This window comes from Trichomonas vaginalis, chromosome I (assembly GCF_026262505.1).
Source record: "Trichomonas vaginalis G3 chromosome I, whole genome shotgun sequence".
Lineage (NCBI taxonomy): Eukaryota > Parabasalia > Trichomonadida > Trichomonadidae > Trichomonas > Trichomonas vaginalis.
The window spans coordinates 14156230-14172615 of record NC_067203.1 but is presented as its reverse complement, the minus strand read 5'-3'; the positions used below and the strand labels follow the sequence as shown (position 1 = coordinate 14172615).

Genomic DNA, 16386 nt, shown 5'->3' with positions numbered 1-16386 from the left:
AAAAAAAAAAAACAATTTAATATCTCCATTTGTTATTCCAAACCATAAATTCAAAATCTGGTGTTGTTAGAGCATAAACCCATGGACACCAAAGGAAGAAACCGAATATTGCTAAAAAGCATATCAAAGTAAGAAGAAATCCAGTAAATGCAGGTGAAAACTGCCTTTCTATAAGAATTACAAGCTCGTAGATACCAAACATAAGAGGTATTGCGTAGTGGTAAAGGAAACAGTCCCTTGGAATTAATGCAAATGGAAGAAAAGAGAAAAGATAACCTAATAACATGTCCAAACCCTCTGCATCCAGTGTATTGAAGAACTTTGCAATAAGAGAACCTATTATCGATCCGAAAACTGGCCACCAAATAAGGACATTCCCCATGCAAATTAAATGTTTTCCATTTTCGGTCCAAAAGAGGACCCAGCGGCCTGTAAATAGCGGCCATTGGTACCACTTTGATGCGTATGGGTGTCCATATCCTACATTGAAGTTTGAGAACTGCATATAAAGTATTAAACTTATTATTCTGAAAATCATTGGCTTTGCTTTGTTCCTGAGCTCCCAATCTGGGTTCATTTTGTCTATAAGACTTTCATTGATGCATTTCGGAATCAAAACGTTTGGATTTTCAGGATAATATGGTAAAGAAGATAAATGAATCGCAAAAATAGCGAAATGAACGAATGCAACAGTATAAACAATAATTACAGTACGGATTATTTTGAATTCAATGTCATCTTTTAATAAAAACTGTTTTGCAATAGCTAAGAGGACAATTCCTCCAGAAGTATATTTGCATGACGCTACTAATCCTAATGAAGTACACATGAAAAGAAATGAAACCCAATTTTCGTATCTATCGTGAATATAAATCGAAAGAATGGATAACATGGAAAAGAAATGTAAAATAGAGTCTGTTAGGATATGTCGAGCTTCTATAATGTATGTTAGTTCGCATGCAATGCATGTTGCCGCTCCAAAAGATGTAAAATGTCCGCAGTTCATTGCACGAGCTGCTAAATACGCCATCGGAACGCATGCTGCACCAAAAAATATTGGTGTCAGTCTTAAAGCGACGTATGTCATAGAAGGATATTTTTGGCCATTTAATTTTTCGAAACTGTAATCTCCTTTATATCCAGCAAAAGAAGCAACTGATGCCATGATTAATTTAGCTAATGGTGGATGAATATCGTGAAAATATTGACCTCTTAAATACCAATTTGTGAAATTTCCAAAATGAACTTCATCAAATACAACTGTGTTTGGTGCTTGTACTCTAAAAACGCGTGTAAGCATTCCTATTGCTGTGAATAATAAAACTAAAATTGCATCTGTTGAATCTAAGTCGAAAGACTTTGTATTTCGCTTTGGAATTACTTGACTTAACACTTGCTTGAGTTTATTAAACCCTCGTTGGTTTTGTATTCCCGAAGAATGTGGGAGTGACTCAATATCGCTTGAGTCACTCATTTAAAATTCAAAAATCTCAATAATAAAGAAGATTTGGATAATATAAATATGATAAAATTTTAATATTAATCAAAATAATGCAAATGTACAATGAAATTTCGGACTATTGTTCTGGATGCTGAAATCAATGTTCTTAGTATATGCTTGTTGAGGAATCTCTCTACTAATCTTGTATAAGTATGTTCATTTTTGACACTAACATTTTTCGTTTATGCATTTTCGCAATTTTTATATCAAAATATACACAGATAAATCAATATTGATATCACAGATTCATTACACATGTTTAATTATAGCTATTATATCTTCAAAAGGATCTGAATAACATAAGGCTATTTCCCGTTCATTTTTGATTTTTTGAGAAGTTTACATTCTTCGTTTTTTTCTCTATCGAAAATGAGAAGGTATTCTTGCTTGTACCCGAAAGGCACATATCAGTACAAGCAATTTTACTATAGAGGAGGCAATAACTATAGTGAGCAAGAATACATTCAGAAAAAATCGATCGACGCAATTCAGGAATTTAAAACAGCCAAAAAGGATTTAAATCAATCGAAAAACGAATATTCCACAACTGATACTACTTTAGGAGAAACTAATACATATTTATCGATGCTTTCTCAGTATTTGGGCGGTGAATCAAGTAATGCTTACATAGCAATGGACTTAGCCAAAAGAGTTGAATACCTGATGAATGAGCTTGATAAAACTGATAAGGAACTTGAAGAAGCGAAAGCCAGCGTCGCTCCTAGCATTTATCTACCGCTTAGTAATGAAAAAGCTCAATACACAACTAAATTTAGTCTACTCAATGAGCAATGCAGTCAATCTCTTGGTCGCGAAAAGCAAAGCATGCAAAACATCGCAAATATTTTAATATCCCAAAAATACTCTTATTCTATTGATGTTCTTGCTGAATACGATGTTGCTGCGAAATGTGATCAATACTTAGTAAATTTAAACAATCAGAAATTCGGAGATGTAAATCTTCTTCAACCGGAAACGCAAGCAAACGAACTTCTCAAGCAAACAACAGCAATTAGTAGTGATTTACAGAAATACTCAACTCAGCATGAAAAGAAAGTCGAATCCGATATAAATAACAAACTTTCGAAATTACATGAGCAAAATGTCATTCAAACATTAATAAAACAGCTCGAAGACTTCAAGAAATACTGCAAAGGTACTGTTGATATTGAAAAAGTTACTGAATACATGGAATCTGATCAAGAAGAAGATCCAAATTTAGATTTAAGTCAATTCTTCAAGGATGATGAAGAAAATGATGAAGAGGAAGAAAGTGAAGAACAAAAATATAAGTCTAAGCGCACAATTTTGAAATATCGTCTGATTCCGATGTCAAATTTCAGAATTAGAGCTAAAGTATTCGAAAAAAGGAACAAAAAGTCATCAAATGAAGGAGATGATGATGAATACGAGATCGATGAGAATGGAAATAGAATCAGAAAGAAGAAATCAAGAACAAAATCGAGAGATCTGAAACCATCAGGAAATGATTTGTGGGGAGAAGAATTTCCATTCAAAGTCCAAGTTGGAGAAGATGGAAAAGTCGTCCACACAAGAAAGAAAGCAAATCCTTTGTCTCTGAGAAGGTTTGTTACTAAACAAATGAGTCCTTTGTTCCAAAGAATTTCGCACAAAGATGTTTTGTCTGATGACGAATACGACGACATAGTTGAGGATACAAGAAAAGAACTTGAGAAGGCAAATGACTCAATTTTAGCAAAAGACCCTCAAGTAGAGGATTAAAATTATTTGTTTATATAAATTATATATGTAAATATAATTAGAGTGTCCAGAAAAAACGGTTGGCGGCAAGAAAAAGCAGTTGGTAAGCATAAAAGAGCCAGAATTAGGGCAAAAAAAGTTATGTATTCATATTGTTATGGAATTCATATTATATATTTAATTTTAGATTCCATAAAAATGATACTCAGCTGGAAATACAAAAATTTTTTGTCAGATTTTTTACAACAAAAAAATATATTTTTAAACGTAAGCGAAAAGCTTTCAAATAATCTCTTGATATATTCTACATATATATTCTATATACATCATATTTATATTATTAATTTCCCATAAAACTGCGTGCCAACTGTTTTTTCCAGTGCCAAGGGGTTTTTCCAGACCCTCTATTAAATTTTTTTTTGAGTTCTGTTGTTGTTGATACATTATTGAAATATGCTAATATGATGCTAACAATTATCATAAATAATAGTTTAAATGAATGAGAGAAAAAAAATAGACATAAAGACTTTATATTTATATGACAAATACTAGCAATTTGCTTGACTATTATATGCGATTATTCAAATTTTGTCTTTCTAGATTTCACCAGAAACAAATAGCTGTTGATCTAAGCTTTTGGTTAATTGTAAATATTTACATTTGTAAATATATTTGAAATGATTATGAATGATATTGATACATCTGAACACATGTTAATTGATCAAAGAATGATTTCGAATGAAAATATATTTGTGTAAATGAAATTTTTCGAGAAAACATGGAAAATAATTCTTCGATTTCATATTAACATCTTTTTGATGTCATTTAAGTTTAGACGCCTTGCAATATCTAATGGAGTTTCTTTCTCATTATTTTTGATCTTCTTATTAATGCCTGAGTAATTGCATAGATATTTGCAAATTTCATATTCTTCATTCAGAATTGCCAAATGAAGCGGAGTGTTTCCATCTTTATCTTGTTTGTTAATATCATGTTCATATTTCATAAAATATTTTAAGGCATCACAATATCCATTCTCGGCAAAAATATGGATTAGAGTATCTTCACAAATATCCCATTGATAAATATTTGCTCCACATTCTACAAAATCTTTTGTTAGTTGGATATTTCCTCTACAAGCTGATGTTAAATAAATACTATGATTTCCCATTTTTGGCTGTAAAGTTGAGGAAAGTTCGGAATGATAATAAAGAATTGTTGCTAAATCTCTTTGATCTGAAGCTTCTTTAATCAGATTATAAACATCATCAAATTTTGATTCATCTAATGCCATATTATTAATTTCTATTATTTTAGGTAAATGTCGACCAATGAGATCAATAAGATTTTGGTTTTTTAACTTTTTTAACATTAATGCATATTTTGTTATAAGGTATGTTAAATCTCTTAATTCTCTAATATCTTTTTGAAGTTTTTTGTTTTCAATCTCTAAGCTTTTACTTTTTCCTTCATTTAAACTATTTGATTTCTCCAAACTGCTAATTTTCTTAATTAATTCTGTTTTATCCGATTGAATTTTTGCAATTTCTTTCCTTTTTTCTGAATCTTGATATTATCTTTTTCTCTTCTTATTAATTTATCCTTTATGTTTGCGTTTTCCAAGCTAATCTGTGTATTTTCTCTCCTCAATTTTGTTATTTCATTGCATTGGCATGTGTTATCATTTTTGAGTTGCTCTTTTTCTTTTTTCAATTTTTCTATTTTTTCTTTATGATTTGAGTTAAAATTTTTGAGTTGTGTTGTTTCAGCTCTCATATTAGCCAATTCATCATCAATGCTCTTTTTTTCCAAGCTTAGTTGTATATTTTCTCTCTTCAATTTTGTTATTTCATCGCTCTGACTTGAGTTAATATTTTTTAGTTGTTCTTTTTCAATTTTCAACTTTTCAATTTTTTCTTTTAGAATTGAACAATCCTTTAAAAGTTGCTTTTTTTCAATTCTCATATTAGCCAGTTCATCACCAATGCTCTTTTTTTCTATGCATAAATGATTATTTCTTCTCCTCAATTTTGTTATTTCATCACTTTGTTTTGAGTTATCTTCTTTAAGTTGCATATTTTCCACTTTAAGATTAGTTAAATCATTGAATGTTGTAGTATATTTTTCTTGTAACGTTGTAATTTTGTCTTTTAATTCTTTAATTTCTTGTTCCTTATCTTCAATTCCATCTTGAAATGTCTTGAATTTTGTGATAATTAATGATTGAATATTTTTCTTTAAATCTTTGTCATCTATTATTGAAAATGTCTTGAGCGATTCATAAATATCTTCAATTTCAATGTATTTGGCATTGAGATTAGATAGAATATCAATAAATGAATGGTCTTTATTGACAATAGAAAATATTAAATCATTTGAACTAATGTTACAATATTTGAAATGAGTCATTAATCGTTCTGCAAAATCAAAGCCTGCCACAATAACAGAATCTCTGAGGTCATCTGTATCAATAGAATTAATCTTTTGGCATATAAAGGCAAATATCTTGCTGTCATATCCAATGTACTTACTGAATTTGATCGTTCTATGTATGTTTTCTAAAGTGAGTTCTCTTTTTTCGAATCTATCAATATAAATAGACATCAGCAAATCGCTTTTTAATTTCTTTCCAAGCTCCAGGAAGTCAAGGACAACACTATCTTTTATATTTTTAGGTATTTGTAATTGAAAAATCTCTTCAAGAACTATATATGTTTTTGATTCTTTTACTTGAGCTTTGAATCTTATTTCTTCCTGGCATTTATTTAAAAGATATTGATCTTTCACAAAATTGAAAATCGCCCCTGCAATGTTAGTAAAAGTATTATACATATGATCATTAATGAATACTCTAATTGGATTTGCACCATGCATTTGCTGAAATGCAGCTACTTTAGCAATGGTTTTAGTGATGATATCAGTCATGTTGAATAATGAATGTTTTTGGATTTTTTATAATATTGAAATTTTGTTTGTGGTATTTGTGGAAATTGTTAACACATACAAAAAGTTTAAAACTTGAACTGTTTGGTTGACAACTTTAAAATATGTTTTCTAGCTTATTTTTACATTGAGCTTTTAATGTTTGTCAGCAATTGTGATTTTTTGTAAATTTACCACTTTTTATTGTAATAAAGAGAGAAATCGAATTTTTAATCAATTCTAAAAAAGTGAACTGAGTTTTATAGTTTACCTTCTTTTGTGGGGATATCAAAAAAAGTCCACTCAACGTTTCTTATTTTTTGGAGCTTAAGAATAATAATACCATGTCTCGGTAAATGAATGTTTTATGATTTGAAACCTCCTTTGCATTGATATGGCATAATGCAATCACAAAATCTAAATTGAGAGGTCCTCAATGAATCCTTTGTAAATAGCACTGATTAGTTTATCACATATATAAACAATTCATTGCTTTATAGATGGATTAAAAAATATATATTTTATATTGATAAATTTATGCATATTGGATTCATAAATAGTTTTTCAAGTTCAAAGTTATTGCTAAGTTTGGCTTTTTGAAGGTATATAGACGGATTTTTAATCAAGAATGATAAAACTACGGTGACCTAGAATATTTCTGATGGAATAATGCATACTCTCGAAAATAAAGCTTAAAATATCTTGAAAATATATTAAAAACAAGTTTTTGATTTCCGTCATTTGGAAATTTTTGAGTATGATTTCCATAATGATGAAAAAAGATGTATTTTGTAAACTATATCTGTTTGGAATAATTTACGTATAGTGTTATCGATGGTTATTTATTAGGCCAAATTCAAATTTGCTGTTGATCAAGTTGATAATCAGAATAATAATTGTACAACAGTCATAGTTTGATTTCCCGAAAACAGATTTCATCAATAACGTATTTTGAAAGTGGGCAATCATCAATTTTCCAAAAATTGCTTATCAGAAACATAATGGATTTCTGTTTAGTGATTGTAACCAAAAGTAGATATAATAGCTACCATTTAAAGATTTTATTTGGACGTATTGCTGTGATAGTCAAAGAATTTTTTATTGAACTGTACAACGGAATTGAATGGTTTACACATTGCCGCGGGTTGACACTTTCTTCCAAAAATTAAATAACAGAAGATCCTTGCCAATTTCAAGAATGTAATGACTTGGAGTCGAACAGTAAATACTACTACTATAGTGGGTTATGTTCCTTGAACCTTTTTCGCATTTAGTAATAAATGTGTAAAAAGCCCCTAAAAAATATTTTTATAAAATAATGAATGAGGGAATGGTTGCATCAAATGCAATGTATAAATTCATCACCCTGTCGAATTGAAAAAATTAGGGGTATTGAAAATTGAATGCCGGGCTTGAATTTTTTAAATAGGCTCCTATATTTTTTGTTAATGGCGGAAAAGAGGCACTTCATGGCAATCGGAGGAGGCCCGATTGGGCATCCAGCCATTCCAAATTTCCAACTTCCTAACAGGCAACTTCTTAATGCACCAATTAGGCAAATTTCAGGTTCATTTGTTCTGCCCCACCCTGCAATTAAAAAGGAGCCACCTAAAAAATTCCCAGATATATTTACAACATGCCCAGAGCTTCGTAATTTCAAAATGCCAATTGTAAATTTCCAAAAGCAGTTGTCTCCATCAATTCCTCTCTTGGAGCCATCAGAGCCATTCCCAGAATCTCCTGTGCAAGGCAGTTTTGATCCTAATGCTAACTGTATTAACCCGTATGTACATTTTTTTAACTTGTCTTTGAGTTTTTTTATCTTTTTTGAGGAAAATTTAAAAGACTCAAAGCAAGTTTTTTAACTAGAACAACTAACACACAGAATAGAATTACATTTCATACCGCGCGAGAAATGGACTTCTGATTTACACTCTCTTAGATATCTTTGTGATAATTTCTTCAAAAAGAGAAATGGAACAGATAGACTTTTCCCGGTGAAATTATATCATGCGCTCCTTATCACTAAGGCGTTCCCAGATGCTTATCAATACACTGGTGTTAAATGGGTTTCGAATGATGTTTTCAAAGTTAACGGCAATGTGTTTGCCAAGCTCCTTGGAATCACCCAAACTAATGGAGGCCTGTTCCATAAGCAAGGAAACCTTCCTAGACATAAATTTATGCAAGTTTACCGTCAGAACCGCCCCGAGCTAGCAAAGAACCCAGACATTAAGGATGTTGATGACATCTCCATCCTTTTGTTCTACGATTCAGAAAATCGGTTCTCAATGACAAAAGAGTATGATAACAGCATCTCGTAAAGGAGCTGCAACCTTATCCATAGAATTATTTATGATATAATTTTACTTCTTGTTATATTACCATATCTTTTTATGTCATTATCACAAATAAAATACTTCGTTTTGATTATTAGCCTTTCAATCTACATTCCATTGTCATTTTTAGAACTAAATAATATGATTTTATTATTAGTTGACAGTATTTTGTCCAATAACGGATAAAATTTTGATTGAAATATGACATTTATGATGTTATCACTACATTCTTAGTATTACTTATGCCAAATTGATTATTTTCTGATATGATAAAGATAAAAAACTCTAAATAATATTATAAATCATCTTTATTATATAGAATTAGTTCATTATTCTTCATATTCCACCATAATATACATATGAAATGAATGTTTATGGCTCAAATACCCTATAGATAGAATGTTTATCACTCAAACCTAGAAAAATCTCATAAATTTATCTGACATGTAAATAATTTACATTTGTCAAAATACGATATCGCAAGGAAAATGCAGAGTCTTGATTATTACAAGATTCAGCCATTGCCTGCGATTAAAGATCACATCAAAGCAGTTGGAATAAACGATTTGAAGTGTTGTGCGCGTTCTGGTACAATGTTAGCTTTCATTTCGGATATTCCAGTGCCATTTATCTACAATACGAACACAGAAATATGCAGAGACTTCAAATTAGAGAATGTTCCGTCATCTCCTTTATCCGCAATTGATATATCACGCGATTGTAAATATGTAATCACAGGGCACGAAAACGGAAGCATTTCGATTTGGTCTATTATGGATTTTAAGATTGTTAAAAATTTTTCAACAGGATTCAATAAGAAAATCGTATGTTTACACTACGGATGGACTCCAAATGAAATTTTCTTAGGAGATGAGTCAGGCAGAGTCAGTAAAATCCAAATACGCCAATTAATGGGCTATTTCGCAATTTCGGAAACATTTTTAATACAAGGAGATGAAGAATTAACAAATATCATCACAATGAAGCAAGGATATCCATTCAATGCAGTATTTATCTCATGGAAAACGAGCTACATGATATATAACGGCGATACTCTTGCCGTTACAGCCAAATCTTCAAAGTATGAAGACGAAATTTCGATTGATCACTATTTTGATGAAGAAAAGATTGTTCTTACTGTTTCTACACAAAGCCAATTTACTCTACTCTGCTTTACAGGTCCAAAGAAGTTCACACAGATCTGTTCTCACAAATTAAATTCCGGAACTATCGTAATTAGCGAATTCCTTGCATCCGGACTCTTCGTATGTATTACAGATGGTGGGGAGCTTACCATTGTCTCATTTGATGGTAAGATTGCCCAACAAATCCCTGCAAATGATTTATATCAGTCTTCTGTCAGTTCCAGCTACATCCAGCCATACGACGATAAGATGATTTTGGTCCAACGGTTTGGCTGCTTACTCGTAGATTTCCTAGATTGGCGAGGAAAAATAAAAACTTTAGTAAACTCGCTGAATTTCGCAGAAGCCTTCCGCCTGTTGATAGAAATAGATGCAGGACTGGCTAAAGATCTAGTCGGACTTCCGAAAAACCCAACAGAATGCAGAAGACAATTAAGAGATATCACATCTTTTGTCGTTTTACAGTTCCTTAAGCACTATCTGTTGAATGGAACCGATGAAGAGATCGACGACGCTGTTGCTTCTGCAGTTGCTAATGTTGCTTCCCTCAAAATGACTTCGATTCTCGAACAAGCGGCAGATCTGTTCACAGCTGTTGGCAAAGGTATGGATTTCTATATAGGAACACTACGATCAACAGTAAAACAGGTCTCATCGTTGCTAACTCCGGCATTTATTGAACAATTTCTGAAATTAGCACAATCCTCTGAAATGATTGACTTCGCCGAGGAAGAACTACTCACTCCAAAGCTGGATCCAGCTTATACAGTCGAAATATTCAAAGTTGCTTTGAAATATAACTTAATTAAGTTCCAAAAGCGGCTTTTCACAGAATATTTCGATGATTTCGTATCCCCATGTGAGTTATACCACAAGAACAACCGTTTAATTGACTATTGTCGTGAAGTTTTTTTGGATGAAAATCAAAATCTTTACAACAAAGCCGCCAAGCGATCAGTATCACTCTGGTTGTTATATCCAGGCAATGATGGGTCTTTTGGTCGCCTACAGACCCTTTTTAACTCAAGTTTAGAAGATAGTCCGAAATATATTTCTTCGATTCTTTCAGTTTGTCCGATTCCTGTATCAGAAGAAAAGGAACTTGGCTATGCCCCTGTAATTGACACTTTCCTTCGTGTTTTGGAGAAATATAATTTCGAAATCGCGAAACCGATGCTTTCTTCTATTATTCCTTACTACGAACGTGACAAGACACTTATTCCGACCACTGCTGCACTCAAGCATGTGATCAAATACATTTCTGTGTCTTCAGAAAACGAAAATTCCACAGAATTTTTACTTTCGAAAATTCTTGATCGTTTTCCAACTTTAATTCCTCTCAACTCTCTCCAGGAACTCTGCCAATCACGTGGATTCGTCAATATCGCATTGGACAAGTTCATGCAGTCTAAAAACTATTCAGTAATCGTTGGAAGTTTTGTAAATTCATCTGACAAAAAAGTGACAGTTTTTGACTTCATAAATGCACATTTAGAGGATCACGATGAGTTGAGAACATCCATTATCGAGAACATTTCAGGGTTACTTGTTGTCGATGCACAGCAAACATGTCGTGTGATTTACAAGTATTTCAAAGAAGATTTGGAATATTTCATCAAAACTCTCGAGCGACAAACACTTTTTGTGTTTTTAAGAGGTTTGGATGATGTTGTCGGCGACATTGCTTTCGACAAAGACTTGAATATCAAGTACTTGGACATGCTCTGCGAGTATTCTCCACAAGAAGCTGTTCATTTCTTGAAAAACAGACTCGAAATCGATGCAGAAAAAGAGTTTTCAATCGATCTCGAGAAATCTCTGAAAATAGCAAAGAAATGGGGAAGAATCGATTGCGAAATACGTCTACAAATACATAACTCTTCTTATAATGAAGCTGTTGAATTAATCGGTTCCGAAATAGAGTCTTCTCTCTTGGATCTCCTCGAAATTCCTGTTTTCGATGGTTGCAAATCAATCGACGAATTGTCTGATTCATCAGTAGTAAACAGACAAATGCAAGCAGTGACAATTGCTGTTTCCCTGTTGTCAGAACTATCAAAAGAAGAAAATAACATACAGAGATGGCAGAAAGTCTTCAAAAGTTTCCAATTCCCTCTATATTTGGCTTCTAAAATGAAGGAAAGTGACAAAAAAGCGGTTACTTTGACATTGATTTTCTCTTACTTTTGTTTACAAAGTCTCTCAATTATTGGTTCAGAAATAACGTTCAAAATTTTGTCACTTTTCTTCAGTGCATTACCAAGACATATTTATCATTCTGCATTGTCATATATCTTCCAATCATTGAATTACCAGACGAAACTGAATGAAGTTGTCGAGGAAATTCTAATTGACGACTGTTTGAAATTGATTGAAAAAAGTGACAATAAAAGGATGGGTGGATTATTTAGTGGAGAACCTGTTTGTGCTATATGTCATGAACCTCTTCTTAAAGCGTATAGTCCCTTCAAAGTTTTTCCATGCGGACATTGTCTTCATGAAAACACGAAATGCGGATATCACGAGTATTGCACTGTCTGTTCTGGATCAGGAAACAACAATTTGCAGGAAGATGTCGTGAGTACTGATGTTAATTCTGGAAGAAACATAAATAGAATGATGAGAATGTTCAACATGAAAATTAAACCTCAGTATTCTGATTACGTAGAATGTGAATATTCAAGTTCTTCTTTGATGTTTGCACACGTTCAGGAATTGGATGGAGAAAGAGCTACTTATGCTAAACCTGATGTAACTTCTATTGGTACTCTATTCCAGTTGAATATTCCAAAGTAATTATTAATTGTTTTGTGATATTTTTGTTTGTGATTAAAAAAAGTACAAATTTTTTTAAAGTGAATCTCTTTTCTTCGTTTCTCTATTTAGTTTATGAATGACTAAAATATTCATAAACATAATTTTTCATTTGTTTCTTTATAATATTAGTTTGTGAGGCTTTCATAACACAAAGTGAATCTCTTTTCTCTGTTTCTTTATTAACTTTTTTGACTCAAACAATATTATGTATCATGGATAGATTAGCTATATAAAAAGGAAATGAAATGGAAATACCATGATCCCCTTTTCTTTGTTTCCTCTTTTACTTTAAGAATGAATCAGTCCAATATAATAATAATCGATAATATTTCAGTCCGAAAAAATAAATCAAGATTTCGGAAATCAAATTGATCAAAAACTTGGTTATTTCGTGTATTTTCTCTTTCGTTTTAGATCAAATGAGTAGAAATTCATAAATACATTCATTTTCATTGTTTTTGGATCTATTTAATAAAAATTAAGGTGAAATTTAGTGATTTCACAAAATTTATATATGTTTTCCAATGTTCGAAATGTGAAATGTGCTTTAATTTCTGAGACGATGATTGCTGAATGAGAATCTTTGGATCTTTTTCGATATGGAATGAATTCACTTGGATAAACTCCACTTCACTTTGCTTAATTTTAAAATAATGTGGATAATGGATTTAATTGTAGATTCAGAACATGTATCAGGAGTTAATTATCCTCTGAATGAAATATTTCTCAAATCAAGAAAGATGAAATGAAAACGATTATCAATAGCCAAAAGATTGATATTCTGACTTTATAACTATTTAATTTGTAATGCAAAATTTGTTATTTATATAATGAGAAGGTCAACTAGAGATAACTATAAGTTTTTCGAATAAGAGATTATTTGCCATTGGAATATGGGTGCCAAAATTGCATTTCTTAAATGCGCATCGAATATATGTTAGTATGATTAGTAAATTAGGAAAACGATGCATCAAATTTATTGTTTTATTCAAAAAATAAAATCTAAGGGGTTTGAATCAAAATTGGAATTTATGCATCGATGGAAGAAGCATTGATAAATGCTTTTAAAGAAAAAGAATAATTGTTCAAAAAGATATTTGCCAGTTTGGAGAAAAATTCATTCAAAAAATATTCAAATAGAAAACATCATTGAGAATTGGTAAAATTGGATTTATTATATGAATGTAGTATGGAACGAAATAAAAATCGATATGAACTAATATAAATTCAAAATGTCTGGTCGCTGTCAAAAATAATTGAAAATTTTATTTTGGAGTAATTTTAGTATATTGCATTTGCATTAGCATAGATAAAGCTATTTTTCTAATTTGTTTTGAAGGATAATATTTTTTAATAGGCAAACGTTGAATAAATTTAAAAATGTTTAAATTGATAGCTATAATTCAATATCGAAATATAAGCAACTTTATTAGTTTTGAATTTATTTCAAAAAAATAATAATGTTCGTCGGAATTATTTATTAAAATCAGATTCAAAAATAATTTGATCAAAACATTTGGCCAATGTCGAACAATGAATTTTTGAATTAAAAAAATAATTGGCCAATAAATAATGATGATATTATAGAGTTAATAAAATATACTATAACAAATTCCAAACTCAATTTCGAACGATTAAAATAATTCAAAAATCAATTGGGTAAATTTTGATATGCATCATGAATGGAGTTAATTATCGAATTTTTCTTATCGTTTTGATTTTGATTAAGAAACCGTGATTTTTTCTGAATTTTTCCATCGTTTTCTATCAATAAAGTTTCATAATTTTAATGTTCACATAATTACAAAGAAATGATCGTGGCCGAAATTCAATTTGCCATTCAAAACAATGACCCTGTCACTTTCCATGTCTGTCGGCCATATACTTATTATCATATATACATTATTATTTTCATAAAAAAACAGAGGCGAATTTGCTCTCAATTTGTGGCCAGTTTGGTCTCAATCAATTGAAAGAAATTTGTCTATAATCATTCATCGAGTTTGATATGCAAGGTCATCGTTCTCTCCCTCCAATCACATCTCTCTTCCCAGGTATCCAGGACACCCCTCTCCTCATCAACATTATTGCTGCCCCACAGCCAATAGTTGTTGCCAAAAAGACATCCTTAAAATCAAAATTCACAGCTGAAGAAGACAAGAAGCTTATGGAGCTTGTTTCCAAGACCAAGTCCAAGAATTGGAATGAAATCGCAGCTTCTCTTGGTTCAAGAAATGCCCGCCAATGCCGCGAAAGATGGAACAACTACTTAAACCCATCTCTTAGGAACGACCCATGGACAGAAGAGGAAGACAAGCTTCTTCTTGACAAGCACGCTGAATTCGGTACACATTGGAACAAAATTTCCAAGTGCTTCTCAAACAGATCCGACAATGCTGTACGTAATAGATGGCAATTACTTATGAGACATCTCGAAAAGAATGGTCATATCTCATCATCTTCATCCACTCCATCCCAGATGTCCGACAATTAGAGCTTTCTCAGGAATATTATATTTTATTTGTTTGGTTATTAAATGCGTCTTAATCTACTTACTTATTCCAGTCATTTACTCACATTTGAAGTTCATGGTTTTCGGAAAATTTCTGACAAACCATATGTTTTTGTTTTCGACCAAAGATGCATAATTTAATATAGTCTTTAATTATGATGTAAATTTGATTTTGCAAATTGAGATACAAAATCGATGGTTGTCAGATAAATCTTCTCAAAAAGTGGTATCTAACTTCTTCTATATAGTTTTTATGATGAATATTATATCACAAATAGAATTTATATTAATGTCACGATACATTCATAAAAATTGAATAATTTTATATTCCAAGTTATGTCATATTTATTAAATATTCGAGATTTGATATCTATACAATGTATAGATTCTAAATTATTGATCGCTTTTAATATTACGTTCGAATTATTTTATGCAAAAAGGTGACCAAACTATTTTTTGAAAGTCCGCCATAACTTTAATGGTACTATTTCAGCGTGTACAATGAATACAAAAATTCTAAGAGTGCCACATAAAATAGTACTTTAGACTTGAGTTAATGCTACCAAGCAAATGTTAAAAAGATGACTTTAGTGTTTTGATAATCAAAGATTAAAATCATTATTGTCTAAATCAATAATCATAACGACAGAAGTTAATGTTTTTTCATAAGTGCTTTAAATCCACTTTTAAAAGTATACCTCAAAAATCAAAATATCAAAAAAAATTGGCCGATAGGTTTGGCTTTAATTTTTGTCTGCTTTTATGATTTGATATGGATGTTATAATTTTAAAAGTTGAGCCAAATTCACCAATAGGTTTTTGAGATTTGCAAATACTCAATAATTTTCAGCGTGTTATCTTTTATTAAAAGAACTATTTGGTTTCAGTATCATATAAATTGATATTTACTTTCTATTTGAACCTTCATTTAGCTAATGATTTAATAATACAGATTTCATCTAATCCTTATAAGAGAATTTTGAATTTGTTATAATAAAAAAACAAACAGATATAGCTTACACTTCTATAATAAAGATACCTTTTATAGAAATCAGTATGAAATGTGTTTTTCGACACGTAAAGCTCTCAATTCATTATAACATGTTTGTCGATTTTTATATATTTTTCGCTTTCATTATCTATGATATTAAAAATTATGTCATCAGAATGTGAAATAATTAAACAAATGCCCTACGGGAAGTATTTTAAAAATTGATTGTAATTATAGTTAGATTAACCATCATCACTTGCAAACTGAACTAATTTACTACTTCTCCAATTAACACTCATGAACAATGTTTTTTTAAAAAAAATATAATTTTTTATTCTAAATTTTACATTAACATGTCATTTATTATGATCTCATAAAACATATCCATATATTATAGTTACAGTAATATTAAAATTTCAAATTTTGAATTAATTTGG

At 30.9% G+C, this 16386-nt stretch overlaps 8 protein-coding genes across 8 annotated transcripts; 4 read left to right on the top strand and 4 right to left on the bottom strand.

Moving 5' to 3' along the window:
- Positions 1–16: 16 nt before the first annotated feature.
- On the bottom strand, positions 17–1474 carry TVAGG3_0984200 (dolichyl-phosphate-mannose-protein mannosyltransferase protein; the record flags this gene model as incomplete). The annotated part of the gene is made up of 1 exon (XM_001579400.1): positions 17–1474. One exon carries the CDS (start codon positions 1472–1474, stop codon positions 17–19), a length of 1458 nt encoding a protein of 485 aa, XP_001579450.1.
- A 95-nt stretch (positions 1475–1569) lies between these two features.
- Positions 1570–3432, top strand: TVAGG3_0984190 (uncharacterized protein; the record flags this gene model as incomplete). The annotated part of the gene is made up of 1 exon (XM_001579401.1): positions 1871–3244. The coding sequence occupies one exon, from the start codon at positions 1871–1873 to the stop codon at positions 3242–3244; it is 1374 nt and encodes a 457-aa protein (XP_001579451.1).
- A 590-nt stretch (positions 3433–4022) lies between these two features.
- On the bottom strand, positions 4023–4595 carry TVAGG3_0984180 (protein ubiquitination; the record flags this gene model as incomplete). The annotated part of the gene is made up of 1 exon (XM_001579402.1): positions 4023–4595. The coding sequence occupies one exon, from the start codon at positions 4593–4595 to the stop codon at positions 4023–4025; it is 573 nt and encodes a 190-aa protein (XP_001579452.1).
- A 140-nt stretch (positions 4596–4735) lies between these two features.
- On the bottom strand, positions 4736–6148 carry TVAGG3_0984170 (ankyrin repeat domain-containing protein 61 family; the record flags this gene model as incomplete). The annotated part of the gene is made up of 1 exon (XM_001579403.1): positions 4736–6148. The coding sequence occupies one exon, from the start codon at positions 6146–6148 to the stop codon at positions 4736–4738; it is 1413 nt and encodes a 470-aa protein (XP_001579453.1).
- Positions 6149–7582: 1434 nt separating this feature from the next.
- Positions 7583–8010, top strand: TVAGG3_0984150 (uncharacterized protein; the record flags this gene model as incomplete). Its single annotated transcript, XM_001579404.1, has 1 exon — positions 7594–8010. One exon carries the CDS (start codon positions 7594–7596, stop codon positions 8008–8010), a length of 417 nt encoding a protein of 138 aa, XP_001579454.1.
- A 138-nt stretch (positions 8011–8148) lies between these two features.
- TVAGG3_0984160 (uncharacterized protein) lies at positions 8149–8322 on the bottom strand (the record flags this gene model as incomplete). Its single annotated transcript, XM_001579405.1, has 1 exon — positions 8149–8322. The coding sequence occupies one exon, from the start codon at positions 8320–8322 to the stop codon at positions 8149–8151; it is 174 nt and encodes a 57-aa protein (XP_001579455.1).
- Positions 8323–8965: 643 nt separating this feature from the next.
- Positions 8966–12479, top strand: TVAGG3_0984140 (VPS8 subunit of corvet complex family; the record flags this gene model as incomplete). The annotated part of the gene is made up of 1 exon (XM_001579406.2): positions 8973–12425. One exon carries the CDS (start codon positions 8973–8975, stop codon positions 12423–12425), a length of 3453 nt encoding a protein of 1150 aa, XP_001579456.1.
- A 1955-nt stretch (positions 12480–14434) lies between these two features.
- Positions 14435–15086, top strand: TVAGG3_0984130 (RNA polymerase II transcription regulator recruiting protein; the record flags this gene model as incomplete). Its single annotated transcript, XM_001579407.1, has 1 exon — positions 14455–14940. One exon carries the CDS (start codon positions 14455–14457, stop codon positions 14938–14940), a length of 486 nt encoding a protein of 161 aa, XP_001579457.1.
- Positions 15087–16386: the final 1300 nt, after the last annotated feature.